This window comes from Protopterus annectens, chromosome 3.part0 (assembly GCF_019279795.1).
Source record: "Protopterus annectens isolate FY-2018-M chromosome 3.part0, PAN1.0, whole genome shotgun sequence".
In the NCBI taxonomy this organism is placed as follows: domain Eukaryota; kingdom Metazoa; phylum Chordata; order Ceratodontiformes; family Protopteridae; genus Protopterus; species Protopterus annectens.
Window position 1 is genome coordinate 308,348,748 of NC_056731.1, and position 22,334 is coordinate 308,371,081.

The 22,334-nt window shown below is 42.2% G+C and overlaps 1 protein-coding gene across 2 annotated transcripts in view; it reads left to right on the plus strand.

Moving 5' to 3' along the window:
- RNF32 (ring finger protein 32) overlaps positions 1 to 12,632 on the plus strand; it is a 1,105,278-nt gene extending 1,092,646 nt beyond the window's left edge. For both annotated transcript variants that reach the window (XM_044064786.1, XM_044064787.1), the window contains exon 9: positions 12,001 to 12,632. In XM_044064786.1, the coding sequence (XP_043920721.1) occupies positions 12,001 to 12,243 (243 nt within the window). In that variant the 3' untranslated portion in view covers positions 12,244 to 12,632. The remainder of the gene's footprint in view (positions 1 to 12,000) is intronic.
- Positions 12,633 to 22,334: the final 9,702 nt, after the last annotated feature.

Sequence of the window (22,334 nt, forward strand, 5' to 3'; positions counted from 1 at the left end):
GTAGCTCAGAGGGATTGGGATTTCAAGTGGAGCATGTCCAACAGCTGTGGGTTTGACATAGTTTTGTATGTTAGGCAGAGATCGCCTCTGAGTAGGCTATATGCGATGGAGTAAAGCTGGAGTTTTTTAAGATGGTCTGCGTAGGGCATCTGTTTGAGGCTGGTAATCCTCTTTGTGAGGATATCATACCAAAAGGGGCATTGTACTCTATAGCGGGTCTAATGAGTGACAAGTAGAGGGGAACAATGACCTCTTTTTTCCAGGATGAGAAACCTTTTGTGATGAGGTGTGCCATGTAAAAGGATTTCCTGACTATTGTGGCAATGTGATTATCAAAGGAGAGACTACTGTCCACCTGTGTTCCAAGGTCTCTTATCACACTTTTGGTGTTAAGTAGACTACCGCCTATGTGGTAGTTCATAGGTAGAGAGTTTTTACCAAAAGGGGTGACAATGCACTTTTTGGCATTTGAGCTTGAGGCCATGGCTTTGACACCAGGCATCTGTCTCAGTGAGGCCCTTTTGTAGAATGTCCACATCATTAGGAGTTTTGATTATGGAACTTCATTAGCCAAAGACCTTCTGTGTTAGCCTGTACTTCTGAGAAGTAGATACCAAACAGGAGAGGACCCAGGACTGAACCCTGTGGTACTCCACTTGTCACTGGTCTGAAGTCGGATTTGGAGTCTGCTACTTTCACAGTGTGGGTTCTGTCAGTGAGCCAGTTGGCAACCCATCTTGTGACATAGGGATTTATACCTAGTTTAGTGAGTTAATCAATAATTCCAGAGTGGGGGATGGTGTCAAAAGCCTTGGCGAGATCTAGATAGGTTGTGTGAACCACCTTACCCTCATCTACGGCTTTGGTGACCACTTCAAAGAAGTCTATCAAGTTTAGGAGACATAATCTGCCTTTTACAAACCCAAACTGGGTGGGGTCCACAGTTTGGAGATTACCAGTGTCACTGTTTATAAATTCAATGATGATACTTTCCATAGCCTTGCAGATCAGGCTCATCAGGCTAATGGGGAGGTAGTTCCCGGGGTCTGTGGTGGCTCCCCCTTTGTGGAGTGGGATAACCATCACTGTGCACCATTCAGTGGGCACAAAGCCTGAGGTGAGGCTATGATAGAACATGGTACTTAGGTGGGGTGTCAGTTCGTTGTGTAGTTCATGTAGAACGCAGCCTGGGATGTTGTCCGGTCCCATGGATGCTGTGTTCTTGGCTTTGGAGAGTGTGGTTTTTACCTGTGCAGCCCTAATTACAGGAACTTTGTATTCTTCCAGTATAGAGATGGGCCCTTTAGGGGGTGAGAGGGGGGTAAAGTTAGCACTGAACCTATCTGCCAGGATGTTGGCAATATCAGTTGGTTCTGTATATTTAATGCCATTGTGCTGTAACTCAGAGCAGATCTGAGTGTTGCCATTTAGATTCTTGACATAGCTATAGAATGCTTTGTGGTTGTCTTTAGAATCAGTGGTGATTTTGTTTTCGTAACTAGCTTTGGAGGATTTTATGAGGGATCTCAACTTTTTATTGAGGCTGACCAGGGAGTTCCTCCAGTCATGGGATTTTACTCTTTTTTGCAACAGTTTCTTTCTTCTGTTGTAGAGTTTGTTTATGGCAGGGGACCACCAGATTGGCTTCCTTTTTTTGGAGGATAGCATCTTGGTTCTGTTAGGGATTGCATGATCCATGCACTCGTGTAACTGCTTATAAAGTGCATTTGTGTAGGATTCAGCAGTCGTACCTCTATTGTCCATCTGAATGGGTGTTGTGAAGTTTGCCACTTCTGTCTTAAAAGCATGAAGTTGGCTTTGGAGAAATTTTTTACGGTGGTTTCCCTAATGGGGAGTGGGGGCAGGATGTGGATGTCTAGGGTGATTAGCTTTTGGTTGGATCTGACGAACAAGGAATTGACCTCTGGTGTGGAACACCGGTTGCCCATGTTGGTAATGACCAGGTCTAGGATATTGCTGCTCCTGGTGGGGATGTGAATAAGTTGATCCAAGGCGGTGAAATTTATGAATTCCAGAAAACGTTGAGCAAAAGAGTTGGTACGTGAGTAGTTTTCCCAGTTAATGGTAGGGTAGTTGAAATTGCCCATTATTAGGGTGCTAGGTTGTACCCTAATATTTTCCAGTGTATCAAGAAATGAGGAGTGGGAATCCTGGGGCATGGTGGGGGATCTGTAGCAAGCTACAATTTGGATTGTGGTCTTGCCCAGAGTTAGTTGCACTTGGATAATCTCGGATGCATTATGCTGAGCAACTAGCCAGGAGGTGTGAATATTCTTAATGAATATGGACACGCCTCCACCTTTAGTGTATCGGTCCAGGTTAGCTGGCCGAAAGATGCGGTATGAATTATAGCCTGGTAATGCAGGGGTGCTCTCTGGAGCCTTGAACCAGGTCTCTGTAACTGCACAGATGTCGATGTTCTCCATTTTAAGGAGTGCCTCGAGTGAGTGCATTCTGAGGTTTAGACTTCTAGCGTTGAGTAGCATTAACCTCAGATTTTGCTTGCTTGTACCTGTTATGGTGGTGAGTTTGTCATTTGAACCTTGCCTAAAAAAGGCACTATAGGGGTGGCAAGAGCCTTAGCCAAATCTTTTTTTCAGCCTGGAATTTCAGGTGAACATACAGAAATCTTCTCTCATTCCATTTCAGATACTTTTTCTGGAATTTCTCCTAGATAAAGTCCTCATGATGGCTTTTCTTCCTGTGGACAAAGGGAAATTTTACAAGGAACAGTTTCTGACATTTTCCAGTCAGACTCTTGTATCTGCTAGGGAATATCTCATTATTCTAGGTTTCATAGCCTCTACAATTCTTATAATTTCTTTGGCTGGACTTCACATGAGGAAAATCCAGTGGTTTCTCAAATCAGTCTGTACCCATGACTGACTCTCCTTATCTTCACAGATCCAAGTGTTGTGGTTTGTCAAAAGGAACAGTGGGTAAATCTGTTGTTCCTCAACCCAGGCCTACATGTTCCTCTATAATTCCAACTCAATCTGTGAACTTAGATAACTCAAACATTGCCTGGGTAGGTGTAGCCAAAGGGGTGAAAGGCCAGGGCTTGTGGAACAAGCAAGAAACATTGAAACCTATAAATGTTAAAAAAATAATGACACTAATAAATGCTTTCAGATCTCTAAGCCATCTTTGAACTTCAGCCCCTCTAGCAGAAATCACAGACAATACTTCAGTAATGTAAGTCATAAATAAACAAGGAGGAACCAGATTCTACTCCCTATGCAGACTAGCTGTGATAACCTGGGAACTAGTAACATAACACAGTCTAACCCTAGAGGCTACTTACATTCCATCAGAGCAAAATTTTATAGCAGGCAAGCTGAGTAGAACCAGGACAGACCCCCATGAATTTAATTGTACTCAGGGGTCTTCTAGGAATTAAACTAACTGTGGGGGAATTCCACAAGTAGATCTGTTTGCCTCCATTTACCACAGACAGTTAAAGAAATTCTATTTAAGGACTCCTTGCACAAAAGCCTAGTGGACAGATGCCTTTTCATTCCCATAGACGGGGATGTTACTATATGTCTTTCCACCCTTTCTTTTGATAACCAGTGTTCTTCATAAGATTCAGAAGCTATCCCAGGATAATTGTGGTAACACCCTTTTGGCCCAGGCAACAGTGGTTCTACATTCTTTTGAAAATGGCCAAGGGCAATTACTGCAAGCTTTCTGACATGATGGACTTACTCACACAGGACAGGACTTGTTTTGACAATTCTAGTCTTTAATTTTTTCAACTCACTGTCTAGATGATAGAGTTTTACTACCTTTTAGATACCTGTTTTCTGAGGATGTGGAGTGGGTATTAAAGGAGGCTAAGAAACCTTCTAAAAACAAAAATCATACTTGATTAAGTGTAAATGATTTTCCATTTGGTGACAAATCAAGAACCAGGATTGTTTCAAAGCTCAGACACCTCTGGTTCTACAGTATCTATGTGAGTTATCCTCCCCTGGCCTTTCTTACTCTTCTGTCAAGATTCTTCTGTTGGCCATGTTTGCTTGGCTGTCTGTAGATCCCCTCCTTTCAGGCCTGAACCCAAAAATAAAGGAGAAAGAATTCTGCACCCTGTATGTCTTCAGACAACTCAGATACTACATTGACAGGACAAAACCCTTCAGGAATTCTAATCAACTGTTTATTTCCTATTAGGGAAAGAAAAAGGGACAATCAGTGATAAAAACAGACAATTTCTAAATGCTTGCCTCATGCTTTTGCTTTGTGTTACTCAAGCCATAACATGACACTACCAGGCAATGTTATGGCACATTCTATTAGGGCTTTGGCCACTTCTATGTCTGCTGGTCCCTGATGCCCATATGAAATGATGTCAGCTTTCATGAGCTCCTTACATAACCTATACTGAGACACTCAGATAAGTTCTTGCCACTTGAAACTGATAGTCTGCTATGTGGGGGGGGGGGTCCCTATTAAATTATCGAAAAGACTGTTCAGCGAACGGCATTTTCGGTGCTCTTACATCGAACATGCTGTTCACCGAACTGTTCATAGTGAGATCATGATACAGGGAGGATCGGGAAATTTGCCCTTTCCTCACTGTAGTGCGATCTCAGAGTTGGTATATATGATTAGCAGGAGGTGTGTGTGTGTGTGGGGGGGTGCAGCCCCCCCACAAGAGCAGAAATCGATGAACAGTGTTTTCAATGAAATGCCGTTCGTTCACGGGAGCTTTTGATAATTTAATATAGACTCATGTGGTGGTTAGTGCACTTGTCGTTTCTGGCTTTCAGTTAAGCCCAACTTTCCATACCCTAATGGAGTGGTTATTTAACAACATTTCTGGGTTTCTGGTAACCATAAAGGACTTAGCTGGCTTTTTTAAAAATCTCCAAGACCCACAATTTCTTTACCAAATTATACTGTTTGTTGAGAACCTTTCACAAATTCGAGTGGATGGACAGAAATATCTACGGACCAATTTCACAAAGTATGTGATGAACTCTTTAGCCCTGCAATCCATCTAGTACTGATTTAAATACCTAGCTCACGTCGCTACATCTGACAATATACTAATAGGAATTTGATTTGTTGCTTTTGAAATCTGTTGTGTTTTCAAGAAGTTTGTGGTTTTGTGATGTTTTAGACCTTAATGTATTTAGCTTTATACACACTGACTTAATAATTATTCAAGTCTGATCTACTAGGTTTCTAGATGCCTCCCTGAAGAAGACTATGAAAGCGCTGGGTTAAACTTCAATATGCTTCCATTCGCCTAACAGAGACAATAGCCGTGCTCTGACCTTGAGCCCCTCTCTTCCTTTTATTTACAATCTTTATTACCATCTTTGTTCCCTTGCATCTAGTGGAACCCACCCTCCCTCTGTCATCACTTGTTTTTGATGGGACTTTCCCGTTTTTTATGAGACTGTCCCTTTGAGCCTGTTTTTTAAGATTGAGTTTACAGTTGCCCCTTCGTTAAAATCCTATTTGGCATTCCTTCCAATCTTTTATTATTGTGTATGGTAGTTGTTCAAATATTTTTTAGAATCCTCGGCGGCATCCCCACCAGTCATTTTCAACGAGTGTGTATGTTTTTGGTCTATCCACCCCACTCAGAACTGGATTAGACCCCTGTTACATTCACTTCCACATGCTGTACAGTATGGGCATGTTGGTGGTTATTTTATTTTCATTTTATTTTTTTAGTGTTAGTGCATATCTTAACACATGCAAATTTTATTTCCATCTGGTTGTAGTCACGACATCCCCTAATAATGACTCTGGACTTCAACCTGTTCATCCCTTTAGACTACCACCATTTCTTTCTCAAGTTATCGGACAAGCTCCCAACTGGTACTTTGTAAGGATAACGTGGAAATCCCAGGTTCACACCCCACTAATCCACAGTACCAGCAAACTGTCTCAGTTCTGGGGCTTAAGATCACATTTGTTCTGGTTACCTCCCCTAGCCATTCACCATTTATGCCCGTAGAGAATTTAGATTCCTTACTGGCTTACTTAGCAGCTTTCCATCATAACCCAGCCTTTGAACTCCTCTCCTTTTCAGCATTTCATAAGAACAGGAATTGAATTATATGTCCCGGCTCTTTTCTTAGCATGAATATAATTTTCTGGTTAACCCAGGACCATCCTTTTGAACCTTAGGGACTAGTTGGTCTATCTAGCAAAGTGAGCCTTTCTAGCTAAATGAGCCATTTTTAGATATATGGGCCATTTGAGCTTATATCCCCCCCCCCCTCCACCCACATCGGCTCTCCTCAGGTCCTCCTGAGCTGACTTCATGGCTATAATAACCCTCAGCAGGTTGCATCAGCGCTTCTATACACCCAGGCTGTAAACCTGATAGTTGTCTTTCAATGTAAGATTTAAATCAGACTGTCATTACCGCATTGATAGGATCCCTAAGAGCAGATGGGCACCACGTGGTGAAAGATCAGTGCATCACGACTTGGTTCCATTGATGCAGCTCTGGGGACCATGGGTTTCTTTTCTCTGCAGGAGCCCCTTTCTACTACATTTTGTGGTAGGGTATTATTTAGTGTGAAAAAGGTAGATATTTAATTTTATAAAGGTGGGGAAGCTTCAGAAATAGGGAATACAGGCTACATATTAAGGACCCCTAAGGGTAGCCAGACACCATGTGGTGAGTGACCTCTGCATCAGGACTCTGTTAGGGGATACATCTCTTGGGATCACATGATACATTTCCCAGCAATTGTCCCATTATTCAAAACATGGCAACATGTTGCAAGGGTACTAAAATTATGTTGAGGAAGGACAGCTCAATTGTAAAACAGATTTAAAAAAAAATGGCAATCATGAAACATACTTAGATAAATGAGCGGATTGTTAACAAGATTTTAATGGTGCAGGTCTCTGACACACTAGTGAATTGAACAAATTACAATTTAACAATCCTCCACAGGTTGGACACAACTAATTCTCATAAATCTCATGCATTTAGGTTCTTGTATTTGTTACTCTTGGTAATGTGTTTTAAGGGTCTGTATCAGGTCCGCAGAGGGAACCAATAACTTCCTCCTGGATGGAAAATAAAGGCGTCTCCCCTTCCATGCCTCCAGGAGGTTATTGGTTATTCCCATAGGGCCCACCCACCAACTTCTGTATACAAGGCTACTCCTCAGACACTGTGAACCACACTGACCAGTGCTTAGAGAGCATCTACTCAAGTTTGTACTGTGCATTACTGGAAAATAAAGAAGACTATTGAGGAATTAACTGTTGACTCCATGGTCTCTCTTATACAGGAACTGAGGGCTCTGTATTGTTGTACTTTAACCTCTTCTTGTCTACACAGAAAAAAAGTCTGTACAGTCCTTTTAACGGATTCTTAGCTTGTCTCTCAACCCGGCCAACCACTTGACAGCCCTTATAATGGCTAGTTCGAAGGGTCTCGACCAGACTGATACAATAGCCCTCCTAAGGGCTCTCATGATTTCTTTTCTCAAGGGATTTAACAGTCCTTCTAAGGACAACATTGGTAGGACACCCCAAGGTTACACACCAGGTGCCCTTGACAAGATACTGACCACAGGACTGCAAGTAGGCTCCACTCCCTTGGAGGGCAGCGGACTCCCACACTAGGGCCAATCTGAAAAGACTCCACTGGTCATCTACAAAAGCCCTTATAAGGGCTAGTTTATACTACTTCCTCGAGGGGACGAAACAATCCTTATTAGGTCTACAGTATATAACAGTCCTTGTTAGAACTACAGCAGAAAGGCTCCTCATAATGAGACACTAGTAGTCCCCGGTATGACACAGGACAACCAACTAAAACCAGGAATTTTTACCCTTGGTCCGTCACCATCAGGTACTCATCATGGGGTACATCAAGGAGCATTTATCCCAACATTTCTGGGTCTAAGATTGAGGCACAATATGATCTGATGTTGTCCTTTTCATTCCTCCTCAACGAATGGGTCACAGATCTGATCATCAGATCTGACTTGGCCACATACTTTAGACGTTGGAGCCAACTCTCAAGCTGCACCCTCTACCCATGATACCTTAGTCCATCCTCAATACCCGATATCTCATTTGCCACCATTGTGCTCAGATGTAGAGTCCTTCTCTCAGGCATCTTTGTCAGTTTTTTAAAGCTAACGTCATCATCTTAAATTCCACCCTTTCGTACTATAACCTCCCTCTTAGTTTTCTGGGTTCTTTTTCTGCATTAGAGTAGTTACTATATTTTTATTATAATATATTCTTATTTTACCATAGTTGGTAATCCTCTTTTCTATACCCTTCTACCCTCAATTACAGGGTAATTCTTTATTACCATTGCTGGTAATTTCTGCTTCTTTTCATCTTTCTGCAGAGGAGGCAGTTCTAATAGTAGATGTCACCCTAGAGGCAGAGGAGGCCCACAAAATCAGGGTTTCCATGATTCTTTTCAGGATAGATCCTATTAGCTCTCCTGAAGTGCTGCCCAACTGCTCACATCTGGAGGCAGTTGGGGACAATTGTCCTTGCACCCAGATGCCTGGGCTACTATAACAAAAGATATTTGGGTACTCCAAAGAATATCCAGAGTTTACTTCATACCATTTTCCCATACCCCAATCTACAAAATCAAGAAGCTTGCTGATGTTCCACCCAATCAGAGGAAGGCAGCAGCCCATGAAATTCAAAAGCTGATAGACAAATCAGTCATCCAGGCGGCTCCACCAAGCCAAATAGATTCGGAACTTACTAACATTTCTTTTTTGTGTCCAAAAAGAGACCTGAGACCAGTTTTGGATCTGAGCAAACTGAATCAGTACATGAAAAAGTCAAAGTTCCAAATGGTTACGATCCAGTTCATTCTGCCATTTCTTTGCAAGGACAATTGGATGTGCTATTTAGATCTTCAGGGTGTGTACTATCATATCAAAATAAACATGCAATCCCAAAGATATTTACGCTTTCGTATGGGAGTCACTTGTTACCAATTCAGAGCCCTGTCCTTTGGACTCACCACTGCCCCCCAGGGTGTTCACCAAATGCATGACAGTGGTGGCAGCTCATTTGAGACTAAAAGGATTCTGAGTGTTTCCATGTCTAGATGACTGGCTCCTCACCACTCCCTCTATTCACCTCCTTCAACAATCCAGGGACTATTTGCTCCAGATTTGTCATTCACTAGGAATAACAATCAAGTACGCCTAGTTAAATCTGACACCAGTACAGAGCCTGGAATTTATTGGTGCACATCTGAACATGACAACACAAATTGCATCCTTACCAACTCATTGCGTAGACACAATCAGATCTCAGGTTCATCAGATTCTATCTCATCCATCTCCTCCAGCCAGGTTGATTGTTTAAGCTCTGGGGTCTATGGCAGCAGCATTAGTCCTACTTCCTTTAGCACGTTACTTTATGCATGTCCTTCAATGGACTCTAGCTGTTCAAAGGTTTATTCTTCAACAATCCCCATCTTTTCCAGTCAAGCTTACACCAATTTATAAACACCACATCCATTGGTGGATCCAGTCTGACAACATTTATGTAGGCCAACCCTTTATTTTACTGCCCCCACTGGCCACGGTGATTACAGACACCTCCCAAATGGGGTGGGGGGCATTACTTAGGAAGGACATTCCAAGGCATGTGGTTCCCCCAAGAGACCAATTCACATATCAATGTCCTGGAGATGAGTGCAGTCCTATTAGCATTGCAGGCATTTCAAGATACTCTTCCTCTAGGAACTGTTGCAATTCAGACCTACAACATGTCTGTAGTCTGATACATCAACAAATAAGAGGGAACCTGGTCTTACCCTCTCTGCAGAGAGGCCATGAGAGTGTAACAATGGTCAATCTCCACCAACCGCTTTCTAGTTGCAAAGCACATTCCTGGGAAAACCAACTTACTAGTGGACAAACTAAGCAGGTTCATTCTGATGCTTCACATGTGGCCTCTCAATCAGAGGCAGAGGAAATTTTCCATCATTGGTGCAAACCTTGCTGCAACCTCTTTGCATCTCCCCACAATAAGTGCAGCATGATCCCCCACTCCAGGACAGTCACCGAGAAATGCTCTAGTCCATGTTTGGCCATCCAGTCTCCTTTACACTTATCCCCCACTTCCTTTGATACCCAAATTCCTACAGAAAGCAATCAGTCATCCTCATTGCCCCCAACTAGCCTCAACAAGTGTGGTTTCCCTGCTTTTGGCCTCATTTTATCTATCCTTCCTGGATATTGTACCCAACTCCAGATCTTTTCTCACACCCATCAGAGATGAATCATCCCAATATCTCAGCCCTCAAACTAACCGCATGGTGCTTCCAGTTCCAATAATAACCAGACAGCCCAGGCTTTCTTCCCCAGTATGTACCACTCTATTATCCTCACAAAAAGACTCCACCAAGAAGGTTTACAAGAGCAAGTGGAAAAGATTTTCCTTTTGAGCATTGTGAAATAATGTTGACTCTTTTACTGCCCTGGTCAATGCTGTTCTTGATTTTCTGGTTACACTTTTCAAAGAAGGAGTTAGTTTTTATACTATTAAACTACAAATAGCAGCCATTTCAAATTTTCATAAATGAGATAAAAAATATTCTTTGGCTTCTTCCAAGTTATGTAAACTTTTTTGAAAGGTACCTTTCACCTTAGATCTCCAATAAAGGATCCTTTACCTCCCTGGGATCTGACTGTGGTGCTACAAGGTCTGACTCTGGAACCCTTTGAACCTTCAGCAAAAATGATGTATAATTCTTGTCATGGAAGACAGCCCTTTTAATAGCTATCACTTCTGCAAAAATAATTTCTGAACTCCAGGCACTTTCATCAAATACTGTCTACGTTATTTTCCATAAAGAGAGGATAACTTTACGAACAAATCTTTTTTTTTTTTATCTAAAGTAGCTTCTGAATCTTACATTGACCAGTCCATTCATTTACTGGTTTTCTTTCTAAATTCATTACAAATTGCATCCAATATCCATAAGCATAGCTACCTTTGGCTCAGCGGTTCTCCGGAATATATATCCTTCCATGAGGGCCTCCCAAGATTAACACAGCTGGGGAGTGGGGACTCTGTCCCATTTATTGAGGAAGAATGAAAAGGATGACATTAGATTTTAAAGTTATGTACTCACCACAACTAGGCATTTGTGTTGTCCATTTTCATTTTTCCTCAATCCCCCCCCCCCCCATCCACCCCCTCCTAAAATCTTCTGGAGAAACCTGTTGGAAATCTTAGTGGAACTTATAGGAGTGCTTCTCACAAAGTAGATGGCTGTCTTGAGTGTAAATAATAATAATAATAATAATAATTACACTACTGAAATTAGAAGTTAAATGTGTTACATGCTTACTCTGTGCACACAGTTTTAGCAAAAGAACTGAGAAGATGGAGTAAAATACAACAGCATGAACTTAAAATTCTGCAGCATTTTAAAATATAACATCCTTATAGTATTGTCATGGCTACTTCTCGGTCTTTTTTATGTTAAATTTATTTTTTCTACCTGTAAGACGTATACTGCTTTGAATCTTATTTTATATGGAAATAAATCATGAGTGATATTTCCAACACTAGACATCAACAATAGACAGACAAAAATATGTAGAAACATAGTTATTCAGATGAGAAAGTAGTAAGATAGTAAAAAATAACTGCAGTGCAGGTAAGGCTGCCTATGCATTTAAACTGCTTATAATGGCAACAGCAGAGTTGTACAAGCAAGGCCTAACAGACATTAATGGAAATATTTTGATACACTGACATCAGACAGTGAAGACTTGCTTGTGTGATTTCATGACATATATGCACAGACACTGCCTATATCTAGTTACAGGTAATGCTCTCAGGAATATTGACAATATGAGGAAGTACATAAGAAAAAATACAGCTATAGTAGTTTTTTCTTTCCTGTTTAACAATGTAAGTAAAGGAAATTCTCCAATGCTGCAGTTAGAAGTAGGTTTCTAAAGAATGTAAAATTGTCTTTTTCTCCCTTAGGCTATTCAACGAGAGACTATGGACTGCCCCATATGTATAACTCCACTCAGCCATAGCAGCAGTTTCCCAGGTTCCTCTGTGCCTGACAGTGGTGACCAGTACCATTCTTCACGTCAGATGGTGCTCCTGTCCTGCTCACATCTTTTTCATCACACCTGTCTGCAGGCATTTGAAGACTTAACCATTGAGCGGAAACTTATTTGCCCGTTATGCAGATCATTCTATCAAAAGAGGGTTCTCTGATATTAAAATATGTGCAGTCGATTGTCAGACTAACTAAATATTGTTATTGTCCAGTTTTTTCATGTAATAATATATGATATATAGTTAAAACTGTGATTCTCAACATTTAAGTGTGATGTAGTATTCATGCAGTTGCATATGACTTGCACATTACCTAATGTCTGTTTCTTCTTTGTCATGGATCACGTATATTACTGAAACTTAATCATTAAGAAATTGGTGAACTTTTTTCAGTCTGTCAAAGGATAGCATAAATAAATCACAGCGAAAATAGGCTATTCAACTGATTGCAAAGTGACTCAAAAGTACACGTCAGTTAAATTTTTATGGCATCTTTGATAATATTAAGAGGAAGGCCTCTGCCACTACAGAAGAATTTGTTATTTATAAATATATATATACATATATATATATATATATATATATATATATATATATAGGTCTACTGCTTTTGGTCGAATTACATTTGGTCAAAAATTATTTCAGGCAGTTCACTTCACCGGAAATGCATTTCACTGAAAGCCCATTTGGTCGAAAATGGAATATAGCCCCTGCCCCTCTGCAGTGTGACCCAGGAGTGAGAATATAAAGTTGGGGGGTGTGGGGGACACAGCCCCTCACATTGGGGAGTGTGGTGGGGGGTGTGGGGGGCACAGCCCCTCACATTGGGGAGTGTGGTGGCATATCCCCCCACATAATTGCAGTATATTCACTATTATATACTTGTGTATCCATTAAAAATACATTGAAACATATAACGTCAGTAAAAACTAGTTGCAAATGTGTTTATCTGTCTAGCTGAATGCTTAAAGGAAAGATGTATGAAGAAGGCAATAAAAAGGAGAGGACAAAATAATAAAGGAAATAAATATATTTGTATATTATGGAAAATGTACTAATTAGCATATAAGTACAAAGTAAATTTGATTAATTCAGTATTAATAGGTAAGATATCATATTTATCCGGTATTGTTATAATTCCTAGAATGTATGAAAAGGTTTTGTTAGAAATATTCTTCTCTTTTATATGGCAATCAAGATTAAATTACCTTAAAATGGGTGTATTATACATGAATAAAGAATGAGGAGGCTTAGGTATGATAAGTCCATTAGTATATGCTGCATCATTAAATCGGCATAACATATTGAAATGATGAAATAAAAAAATGAGAATTTAGTGACTTATGTTTGTAAGCACAAGTATAAGGAACTTTGGGAAAGAATATGAAGTAACAAAAGAACAAACAAATGTTTTGATGATGATATAGAGACTTATCAACAAAAGATAAGAATATGAAAAATAAAGATTAATGAAGTGGAAGAAGATAGAAAAATATGGTATAAAATATTATGAGGAAATGTTATTGTATTAATTCACAGGAAAATATTCCAGAATTAAAGATTAAACCAATTAAAGAAGGAAAGAAATGGTGTAACCATATTATTGAATGTCAAAAATGTTTTTATGGAAACTGGGAATATTAAAAAAATATATATATCTGTAAAGGTGAATATGCCTTACAAAAAGAAAAGTAAAAGAATATGTTTTATTGTGGGGAAGAAGAAATAACAGAACATGTTTTTCTAAAATGTGAGAGCGTTACAACTATGGAATAAATCATGCATAGAACTTTTTTTGAAAATTTAAAGAATAGTGAGGATATAAATATGGATATGCTTGAATATGGATACAGTGAGAATGTAAACAAAAATTTCAAAGTGGACTTGGACAAAACAGTGTTTTATGTTGTATGGATGTTATGGTGTGAAAAAATTAATGAAATTATGTTTAATGCAAATGGAATATTATCATTAGTATAAAAAAAATTTAGATTATGGTTATGGAAAAATAGAGTGGGGTCAATATAAAAAATGTGTGTGTTTGTGTGTGTGTGTGTGTGTGTGTGTGTGTGTGTGTGTGTGTGTATATATATATATATATATATATATATATATATATATATATGTGTGGCAAGTTTGATGAGTAAAAATATGGAAATGAAAATGACTTTCAGTGATTGCATACGTTTGTAAATATGCATCTATGTATGTAAATATGTGTATAAATAAAGGACCCCTACTCTTTGTAGCTGCTAGATGGGGTCTGGGAGCTCCTACACCAGCAAGGAAGAGGCCTAAGGTAAGTAACAGCATGAAGGATAAGAGACAAGCTATGGAGAGTTTATAGGTGGAATGTGGGAATTTGGAAAAAAAATGTTTGATATGGTGCTTCAGAATGCAAACAAAGTTCCTGCATGGTAGATGTTACAAATGAGCAATATTTAGCTGTCTCCATAGAGAAGAAATTGAGTGAGTCTGCTGAAGTGGTGTAGATAACAGAACTTGTATCAGGGGGGCTTGCAGGTGATGTTCTGTTAAAAATAATTAAGCAAGATAATCCAGGTGATAGTTCTGCTGTTTCATGAGGTGAGATGGCAGATAACTTTTTCAGAAGTGTTGAGGAAGGTAATGTGGAAAAGGAACCAGGTGATATGGCAGCAGAGAATGCAGCAGTTACAACTTTAGCACTGTGACAGAAAGTGAAAGAGGAAAGCAGCAACAAGCGGAAAATTTGTCTTGTTTTCTGGCCAGTAAAAATCTGATTTTGAGGATCAAGGTTCATTTGTACATAAACCCAGGAAAAATATTGAAATGGGGAAACAGTGAAAACAAGTAACGAAAAATGTAAATATATTTAGCCTAAATGTAAAAGGAAAGAAAACCAACAAGTTTAGAGTACTTTCAGTAAATGTGAACAGTATTATTAACACTGTAAAAAGACAGGCATACTGGCATGGTATGCTAAATCTGGTGCGCATGTTATTCTGTTAAAGGATGTAAGATTCCTGACAATTGAAAGGCTGCAACCAGTAAAAATGCTGGTCAAAATATAGTGTGGAACTTAGAAAGTGAGTTCTGGAATGGCAGGGTAGTGAAGAAAAACTGAAAATACTAGATGTAACATTACTAAGGATGGAAAGTGTAACTGTTGTGGATACGAGGGGACAGAATGTTTGTAGAATTATAGCACTGTATGCATATATAACTAGCAAGAAAAGAGAGAATCTGTTTCATCATATATCAGACTGCGGTGGTTAACATGAAAATTATAATTTCAGGGGAATTTAATTGTGATTTAAGGGGAAAATGTAAAAAGAAAGGGAAATATGTAAAAAAGTAAAAAAATACAGGATCTGATAAAATGTGGTAAATTAGCTGTGTGGGACAAACGTCAATGGACTTATAGAAGGGGGTACTTGGATCTGAAATTATTTTGTACTGTTAGAAGGTTTGTGGGTAGCAGATGGTGATACAGTTGTGACAGGTTTGTCAGATCATTTAGCAATATGGATGGAGGTGATGGAAAGAAGGAATGAGAATAAAAAGAGTGAGAAATGATGGGAATGAAATTGAACAGTATGAAATATTGCAGTTATGGAAGGATCATATAGCCATGAAGGGCTTCTATAAAAACTGACTGCTGGATTGAATTAAAAAGGCAGTATAACTAGTTTATGTTAAGTTGTCAATCTCGCCTTCATTCTTGCTTGATGGGTTCGGAGCCGATCCTCGGCTCCGACTCGGCACTTGCTTTAGCTCGAGAACTCCTTTTACCAGCTCGAGGCAGCCCCATATCCCATGATGCAAGGCAGTAAGTACCCAGATCTCGTTTGCCGCTTCGCTTGGGAGGTCTTCTTTTTACCAGCTCCTGGTAAGTTGTTTCACTTTGTGATTTTCAAGCCCCTTTTTAGTCAAAAACTAATTTTAAGATAGTTTAAATTTAATTTCTATCCCTTGCTGACAGAAATTCCCTATCTTTTTTAATTTATTCTTAGTTATCCCTATCCCATACCCCCCCCCTGTTAGGGTGTGTGTGTTGGTGTTTTTTATAGAATACCTTTTGGTATTTTCTGTAATTTAATTTATTTTGACTGGTGTGTGTGTGTATTGTGTGTCGGCACCATGTCAAAGGAGAGGGTTTCAGGTTTTAAGAAGTGTGACTCGTGCTGTCAGAAAATGTCTCTGACAGACGGTCACACTTCTTGCCTGTATTGTCTGGGCCCTCTTCACCTGCAGGACTCCTGTGCTATTTGTCACTCCTTCAGCCAGAGAGTCCTGCAGGAAAGACATAACAAACTGGTTCTTAGGGGCCTTCTTAAGCCGGAGGGCTCTCTGGCTAAGTCGGCTCCACCGAAACCAGCAAGAGTTTCCAAGGCCCAGGCTTCTGTTTCTAAGCCTGCGGCCTTGGCTCCGACTCGTACAGAGTCGAGATCGGCTCCGGCTGGAGCCGATTCTGGCTTGACTAAGCCTTCGGCACCGATGGCTATCGGTGCCGAAACTGTATTGTCCACTTCGATGTCGGCTCCGATCGGCTCCGACACCCATGTGGCACAGGCATCGGTGTCGGCTCTGATCGGCTCCGACACCGTTACTTTGGTGGCTGTATCGGCTCCGGCTGGAGCCGATACATCGAGGCGTTCTGTCGGCTCCGAGAAGTCGGCTCCGACAGGATCCGTAGTATCGGCTCCGATGGCTCATTCCAGGAAGAGGTCGAGGTCTCCTTCCTTGGAGCCGATACTTTCGGCTCCGGCTTCACCTCTTCTGTCGGAACGGAGCCATCGGAGCCGATCTTCAAGGTCATCCAGGTTGTCTGACCATGACCTAGAGAGAGTGGTCAGCAGATTGCTCAAGTCACAGGTACTGGCCCAAATGCTTCACAGTCCGTCTCAGCAGACGACTGTTGGTCCACACCCCATTACAGTTCCTCCTTCAACTCTACCCCAGAGCTTGGAGTTGGAGTCTTCGGGCATAGTTACTGCTACGGCTGGAGGACGGATACCCCCTTCTGTTCCTTCAGCCTCTACTCTTATCTCCTCTTCCTTAGAGGGATTCGGTGGTCGGGCTTCCATGGTCTCCTCCGAGGGGGTGAGTGGCATTGGACCCTTGTCCGAACCCGCTCTTCCCCTTGGAGCCTCGGCCTTGGTGAGCTCGGCTCCGACTTCTGCCTCGGATGCTTCCCTTTCGGTGGTCCCTGGAGTTCCTAGCTCTTCGGAGCGGGTTCTCTCGGACCTGACTGGGAGGGGAGCATTCGAGGTGATGAAGAGTGTACTGGCCACTGGTATCAGTCAGCAGTCTCTTCCCGTAGCTCCTCCCTCTATTGTACCTGTTGACATCTCTGCCACTTCTCTTGCTACAGGACCCAGAGATCCTCCGCCTCAGGTTTCCCCATTGGGAATTTCCCCCTCTTCCGAGGATTCTCCTGATGTTTCGGGAGATCCTCCTAGGAAGAGGACTTGTAAGAGGAAGCATGTAGACTCCCGAGTCTGTCACGCCGGATACTGACTTTGATGAGTCAGAGGGATCCCCTAGATCCCCCTCTGAGGATGTCTCCTTTCAGACATCCTAGAACTTCTGAAACAGAGGGGAAACTGGCCCACCAACAATCCCTCTGAGGATGAGTCAGTATACCTAGAGGCGTTTGGATCTCGGCCCTCCACCTCCTGGGTGTCTCCGCCTTCGACCCCCTTATGCAGGTTATTGCACGAAAGGCGTGGACAGCTCCTGACTCTGTAGAGCCAGTCCCTAGGAGGCCTTCTAAATTTATCACTGCCCCTAGTGACAAACAATTCCTTACCAAGGGTGTCCCCGCTGATGCCATGGTGGTGGCTGCGGCCACCAAAAGGAACTTGCAGATCCTTCCGTGCCCGTCCATCCTCCTAATAAGGACTCTAGGACCATGGATAGGTACGGCAAGCGGATGTTTTCCTCAGCGACCTTTGCTATGCGTCGCTGAATTATCTTTGTCACTTCACCAGACTCCAGAGAGATATCCTGAAGGAGCTGGGAGAAGTAGTTCAGGATCCTACAGCTGCAGGGGCTCAAGAAAAGATTGCTTCGCAGCTAGGAACCCTCAATTCCATTGCTAACTCCTCCATGCGGCTAATATCTTATGCTGCGGATGGAGCGAGTAGAGCCGCAGGCACAGGTGTGGCTCTTAGACGCCAAGCCTGGATGCGGCTATGTGATTTTGTGGATCCCTTTAAGGCATCCTTCACAAATTCTCCCTTTGATGGGTCAGCTTTGTTTGGCCCTCAGGTGAAGGAGACCTTGACCAGGTGTGAGCAGGACGGCAAGACTCTTTCTGCTGTTGGAGTCCGTTTTTCCACCCCTTCTAGGCCTTATCCCAAAGGACAGAAGGGTGGGAAGATGTGGTTCCGTAAATCCCAAGGAGTCACGCCGGATTCACGTGGTCAGTTTACCCCTAGAGGCAGAGGGGGTAACAACAACAGACGCCTCTAGAGGCAGAGGGGGTCCGAAGAACCAGGGAAACAGGGAGCCTCTCTCTGATAAGCCCTTTCAGCATCCCTGAGGTGTTGCCCGGCTGTCCCTCCTTGGAGGCAGTCGGGGGAAGATTATCACTGTACCCAGAAGCCTGGCATTCCCTCACTCAAGACAGATGGGTACAGTCGATCATATCCAAGGGTTACATAATTCCTTTCGAGGAAAGTCCCTTCCCTCAAGTTCCCTTCCAGATGTACCACCCGGTCTAAGGGACATTGCAGAGTTAGAAATCGCAAAACTACTGCAAAAAAGAGCCATTCAGCCAGTAACAATAGACCATTCAGAGCCGGAATCTACTCAAGGTTCGTTTGGTCCCCAAAAGACGGGAGACTGGAGACCAATATTGGATCTCAGCAGACTCAACAAGTCTGTCAGGAAGACAAGATTCCGAATGGTCACTCTTCAGTCAATTCTGTCCTTCTTACAGAAGGACAACTGGATGTGCTCAATAGATCTTCAGGATGCGTACTATCACATCAAAATTCACAGACGCTCCAGGAGATTTCTCCGCCGGCTGGGGTCCAGTCATTTCCAGTTCAGAGCCCTGCCCTTTGGTCTCACTACAGCCCCAGAGTGTTCACCAAATGCATGGCAGTGGTCACGGCTCACCTGAGACGTCAAGGATTCCAGGTGTTTCCGTATCTCGACGACTGGCTCCTGTCAGCCACCACCAGGCATCAGCTTATACAAGCCAGGGATTACACAATAGACCTTTGTTCTCATTTGGGCATCTCAGTCAACTTGAAAAGTCATCCTTATCGCCCTGCCAGTCTATTACCTTCATAGGCAAACTTAAACACTGTTCGGATGTCAGCTACCCTTACAGAACAAAGAGTTTCAGACATTCAGACTCATGTCAGGATCATTCTGGCCAGCAAGAAAGTACAGGCCAGAATGGTTCTAAAGGTATTAGGCCTCATGGCTGCGGCCATTACTCTTCTTCCCCTGGCTCGATTCTACATGCGCCTCCTTCAGTGGATGCTGTTCACACAGTGGTCATACCAACAACTCCCAATGCGTCACCAGATTCTGGTGACACAAACATGCAAAGAACATCTTGCTTGGTGGATCACATCGTCTCAGGTTCACCAAGGCAGGTGCTTTGTACCTCCGTCCCGATAGCCACTGTCACCACGGATGCCTCCCTGATCGGGTGGGGGTCATTATCAGGGCAGGATGGTTCATGGGACGTGGCAACCGCTCGAGTACCATCTGCACATAAATGTCCTGGAGATGAGAGCAGTGCTTTTAACGTTGCAAGCCCTCAACGACTTTCTTCCCGTAGGGACAATTGCAGTCCACACAGACAACATGTCTGTAGTTTGGTATATCAACAAACAGGGCGGAACCAAGTCCTACCCCTTGTGTCGAGAAGCGCTCAGACTATGGCAATGGGCGATCTCCTCTCATCGGTTTCTGGTAGCAACGCATATCCCTGGGAAAACCAACATTATAGCGGACAGATTGAGCAGAGCTATTCTCATGCCTCACGAGTGGTCTCTCAAGCAATCCATAGCGGAAGAGATTTTTCTGGAATGGGGTCGTCCATGTTGCGATTTTTTTGCTACTCCCCAAAACAGCAAATGTCCAGACTTCTTCAGCCTCTTCCCTCTATCAGGCCATCCCCAGAGACGCTCTGACCCAGGATTGGCCCCAGGGGCTTCTTTATGCCTTCCCTCCATTTCCTCTGATCCCTCAGGTGATCCAGAAAGCTACCCTTTTGAGAGCCAAATTGATTCTCATTGCCCCTTACTGGCCTCGACAAGTTTGGTTCCCGTTCCTCCATCATCACCTTTTGGTGCAGCCGTGGCATCTGGACCCAGTGCCAGATCTACTGATTCACCAATCCGGTCAGCTGCACCGGTCAATCCCTTCTCTCAACCTCACAGCATGGTTGCTCCACTTCCTTCCTTAGCCAGGCTTCCTTTGATCTCTAACCCAGTTAGAGATATCATAGTAGCTTCACTAAAATCCTCTACCAGGAGGATTTACACAAGCAAATGGAAACGTTTCTCTTATTGGGCTAAGGCCCAAAATATTGATCCTTTTACTGCCCCTGTTCAGGCAGTTCTGGACTTCTTGGCAGAGATTTTTCATGCAGGCTCCTCTTCTTCCACAGTCAGAGTTCAGTTGGCTGCTATTTCTAATTTTCATGTCGGGATAGCAGATCATAATATTATGTCCCATAGGCTCTGCAGGGCCTTCTTGAAAGGAATTTTCCTACTAAAGCCTCCAATCAGGAATCCTCCTCCTCAGTGGGATCTAAATTTAGTGCTGACATCCTTGATTCTTCCCTACTTCGTGCCAGCTGTTTCTTGTTCCCTAAAATATCTTTCTTGGAAAACGTTATTCCTAGTGGCTATTACATCTGCCAGGAGGGTGTCTGAACTTCATGCTCTTCGGTTCGACCCCTATTTGATTTTTCACAAAGACAGAGTATCTTTGAGAACTAATCCATCCTTTTTACCTAAGGTCGCTTCAAAAACAATCTGAATCAATCCATTGATCTCCTGTATTTTTCCTAACTATTCAGATAGAGCTGAACAAAAGCTACATTATCTTGACGTCCACCGTCAACTTAGATATTATTTGGACAGAGCAAAAAATTTAGAAAATCTGATCAACTTTTTGTTTCCTATGCGGATAATAAAAAAGGCCTTCCTGTTTCTAAAGTGACTTTGTCCAGATGGCTTTCTTCGGTCATCACTGAAATTTATACGATCAGGGGAAAACAGCTGTGCTCAAAACCTAAAGCACATTCAACTAGGAGTTTAGCTACTTCTACAGCCTTTCAAGCTAGACTGCCTTTGGACACTATTTGTGCAGCGGCCACTTGGGCCACTCCTCACACTTTTGTTTCCCATTACAAATTGGACTTGGCCTCCAGGGACAGAGCCAGTTTTGGCTCTACAGTCCTCAAGAGTTTGTTCCATTGAGCCACCCAGGACAGAGGTGCTAGGGACGGTCCCATCAAGCAAGAATGAAGGCGAGATTAACAACTTAACATTAAGAAGTTATGTACCTACCATAACGTTCCATGTTAGTTGTCTTCTCGCCTTCTTTCTTGCGACCCTCCCTCCTTCCCCCTGGCCTGGACAGACCTTGTATAAGAAACTATTATGCTAAAGACCATTCAGACCTGGTCCTTTTTCCATCTGTAAGTTTCTTCTTCCTTTGGGAAGTATTTTATGCTTGGTGTTATTGCCCTTTGTCAACAAACGAGATCTGGGTACTTACTGCCTTGCATCATGGGATATGGGGCTGCCTCGAGCTGGTAAAAGGAGTTCTCGAGCTAAAGCAAGTGCCGAGTCGGAGCCGAGGATCGGCTCCGAACCCATCAAGCAAGAAAGAAGGCGAGAGAAGACAACTAACATGGAACGTTATGGTAGGTACATAACTTCTTATTTTTTCCAATGGCAGGATAATGTGAGAAAGGAAGAGAAAGTGAATTATGGGGAAATGCATAGAAATGTATCAGAGAATTTAGAGAACAGTACAAGACTTTATTATGATATGGAAAAACAAAGACATAAAATAAATCAAGAAGAATTTGAAAAATAAGCTACTGTTAGTGAATTGGATGAAGTACTTTGGAAAGTAAATGCTGATTCAGTATCAGGCCCAGATGGTATAGGGTATGGAATGTACAAGAAATTAATAGATTGGCAAAAATATTATTTTGCAAATGTATTGAATAAATGGTTGAAGAAATTGTTTATGAAGAGTTATGTAGTGGGATATTAAAAATT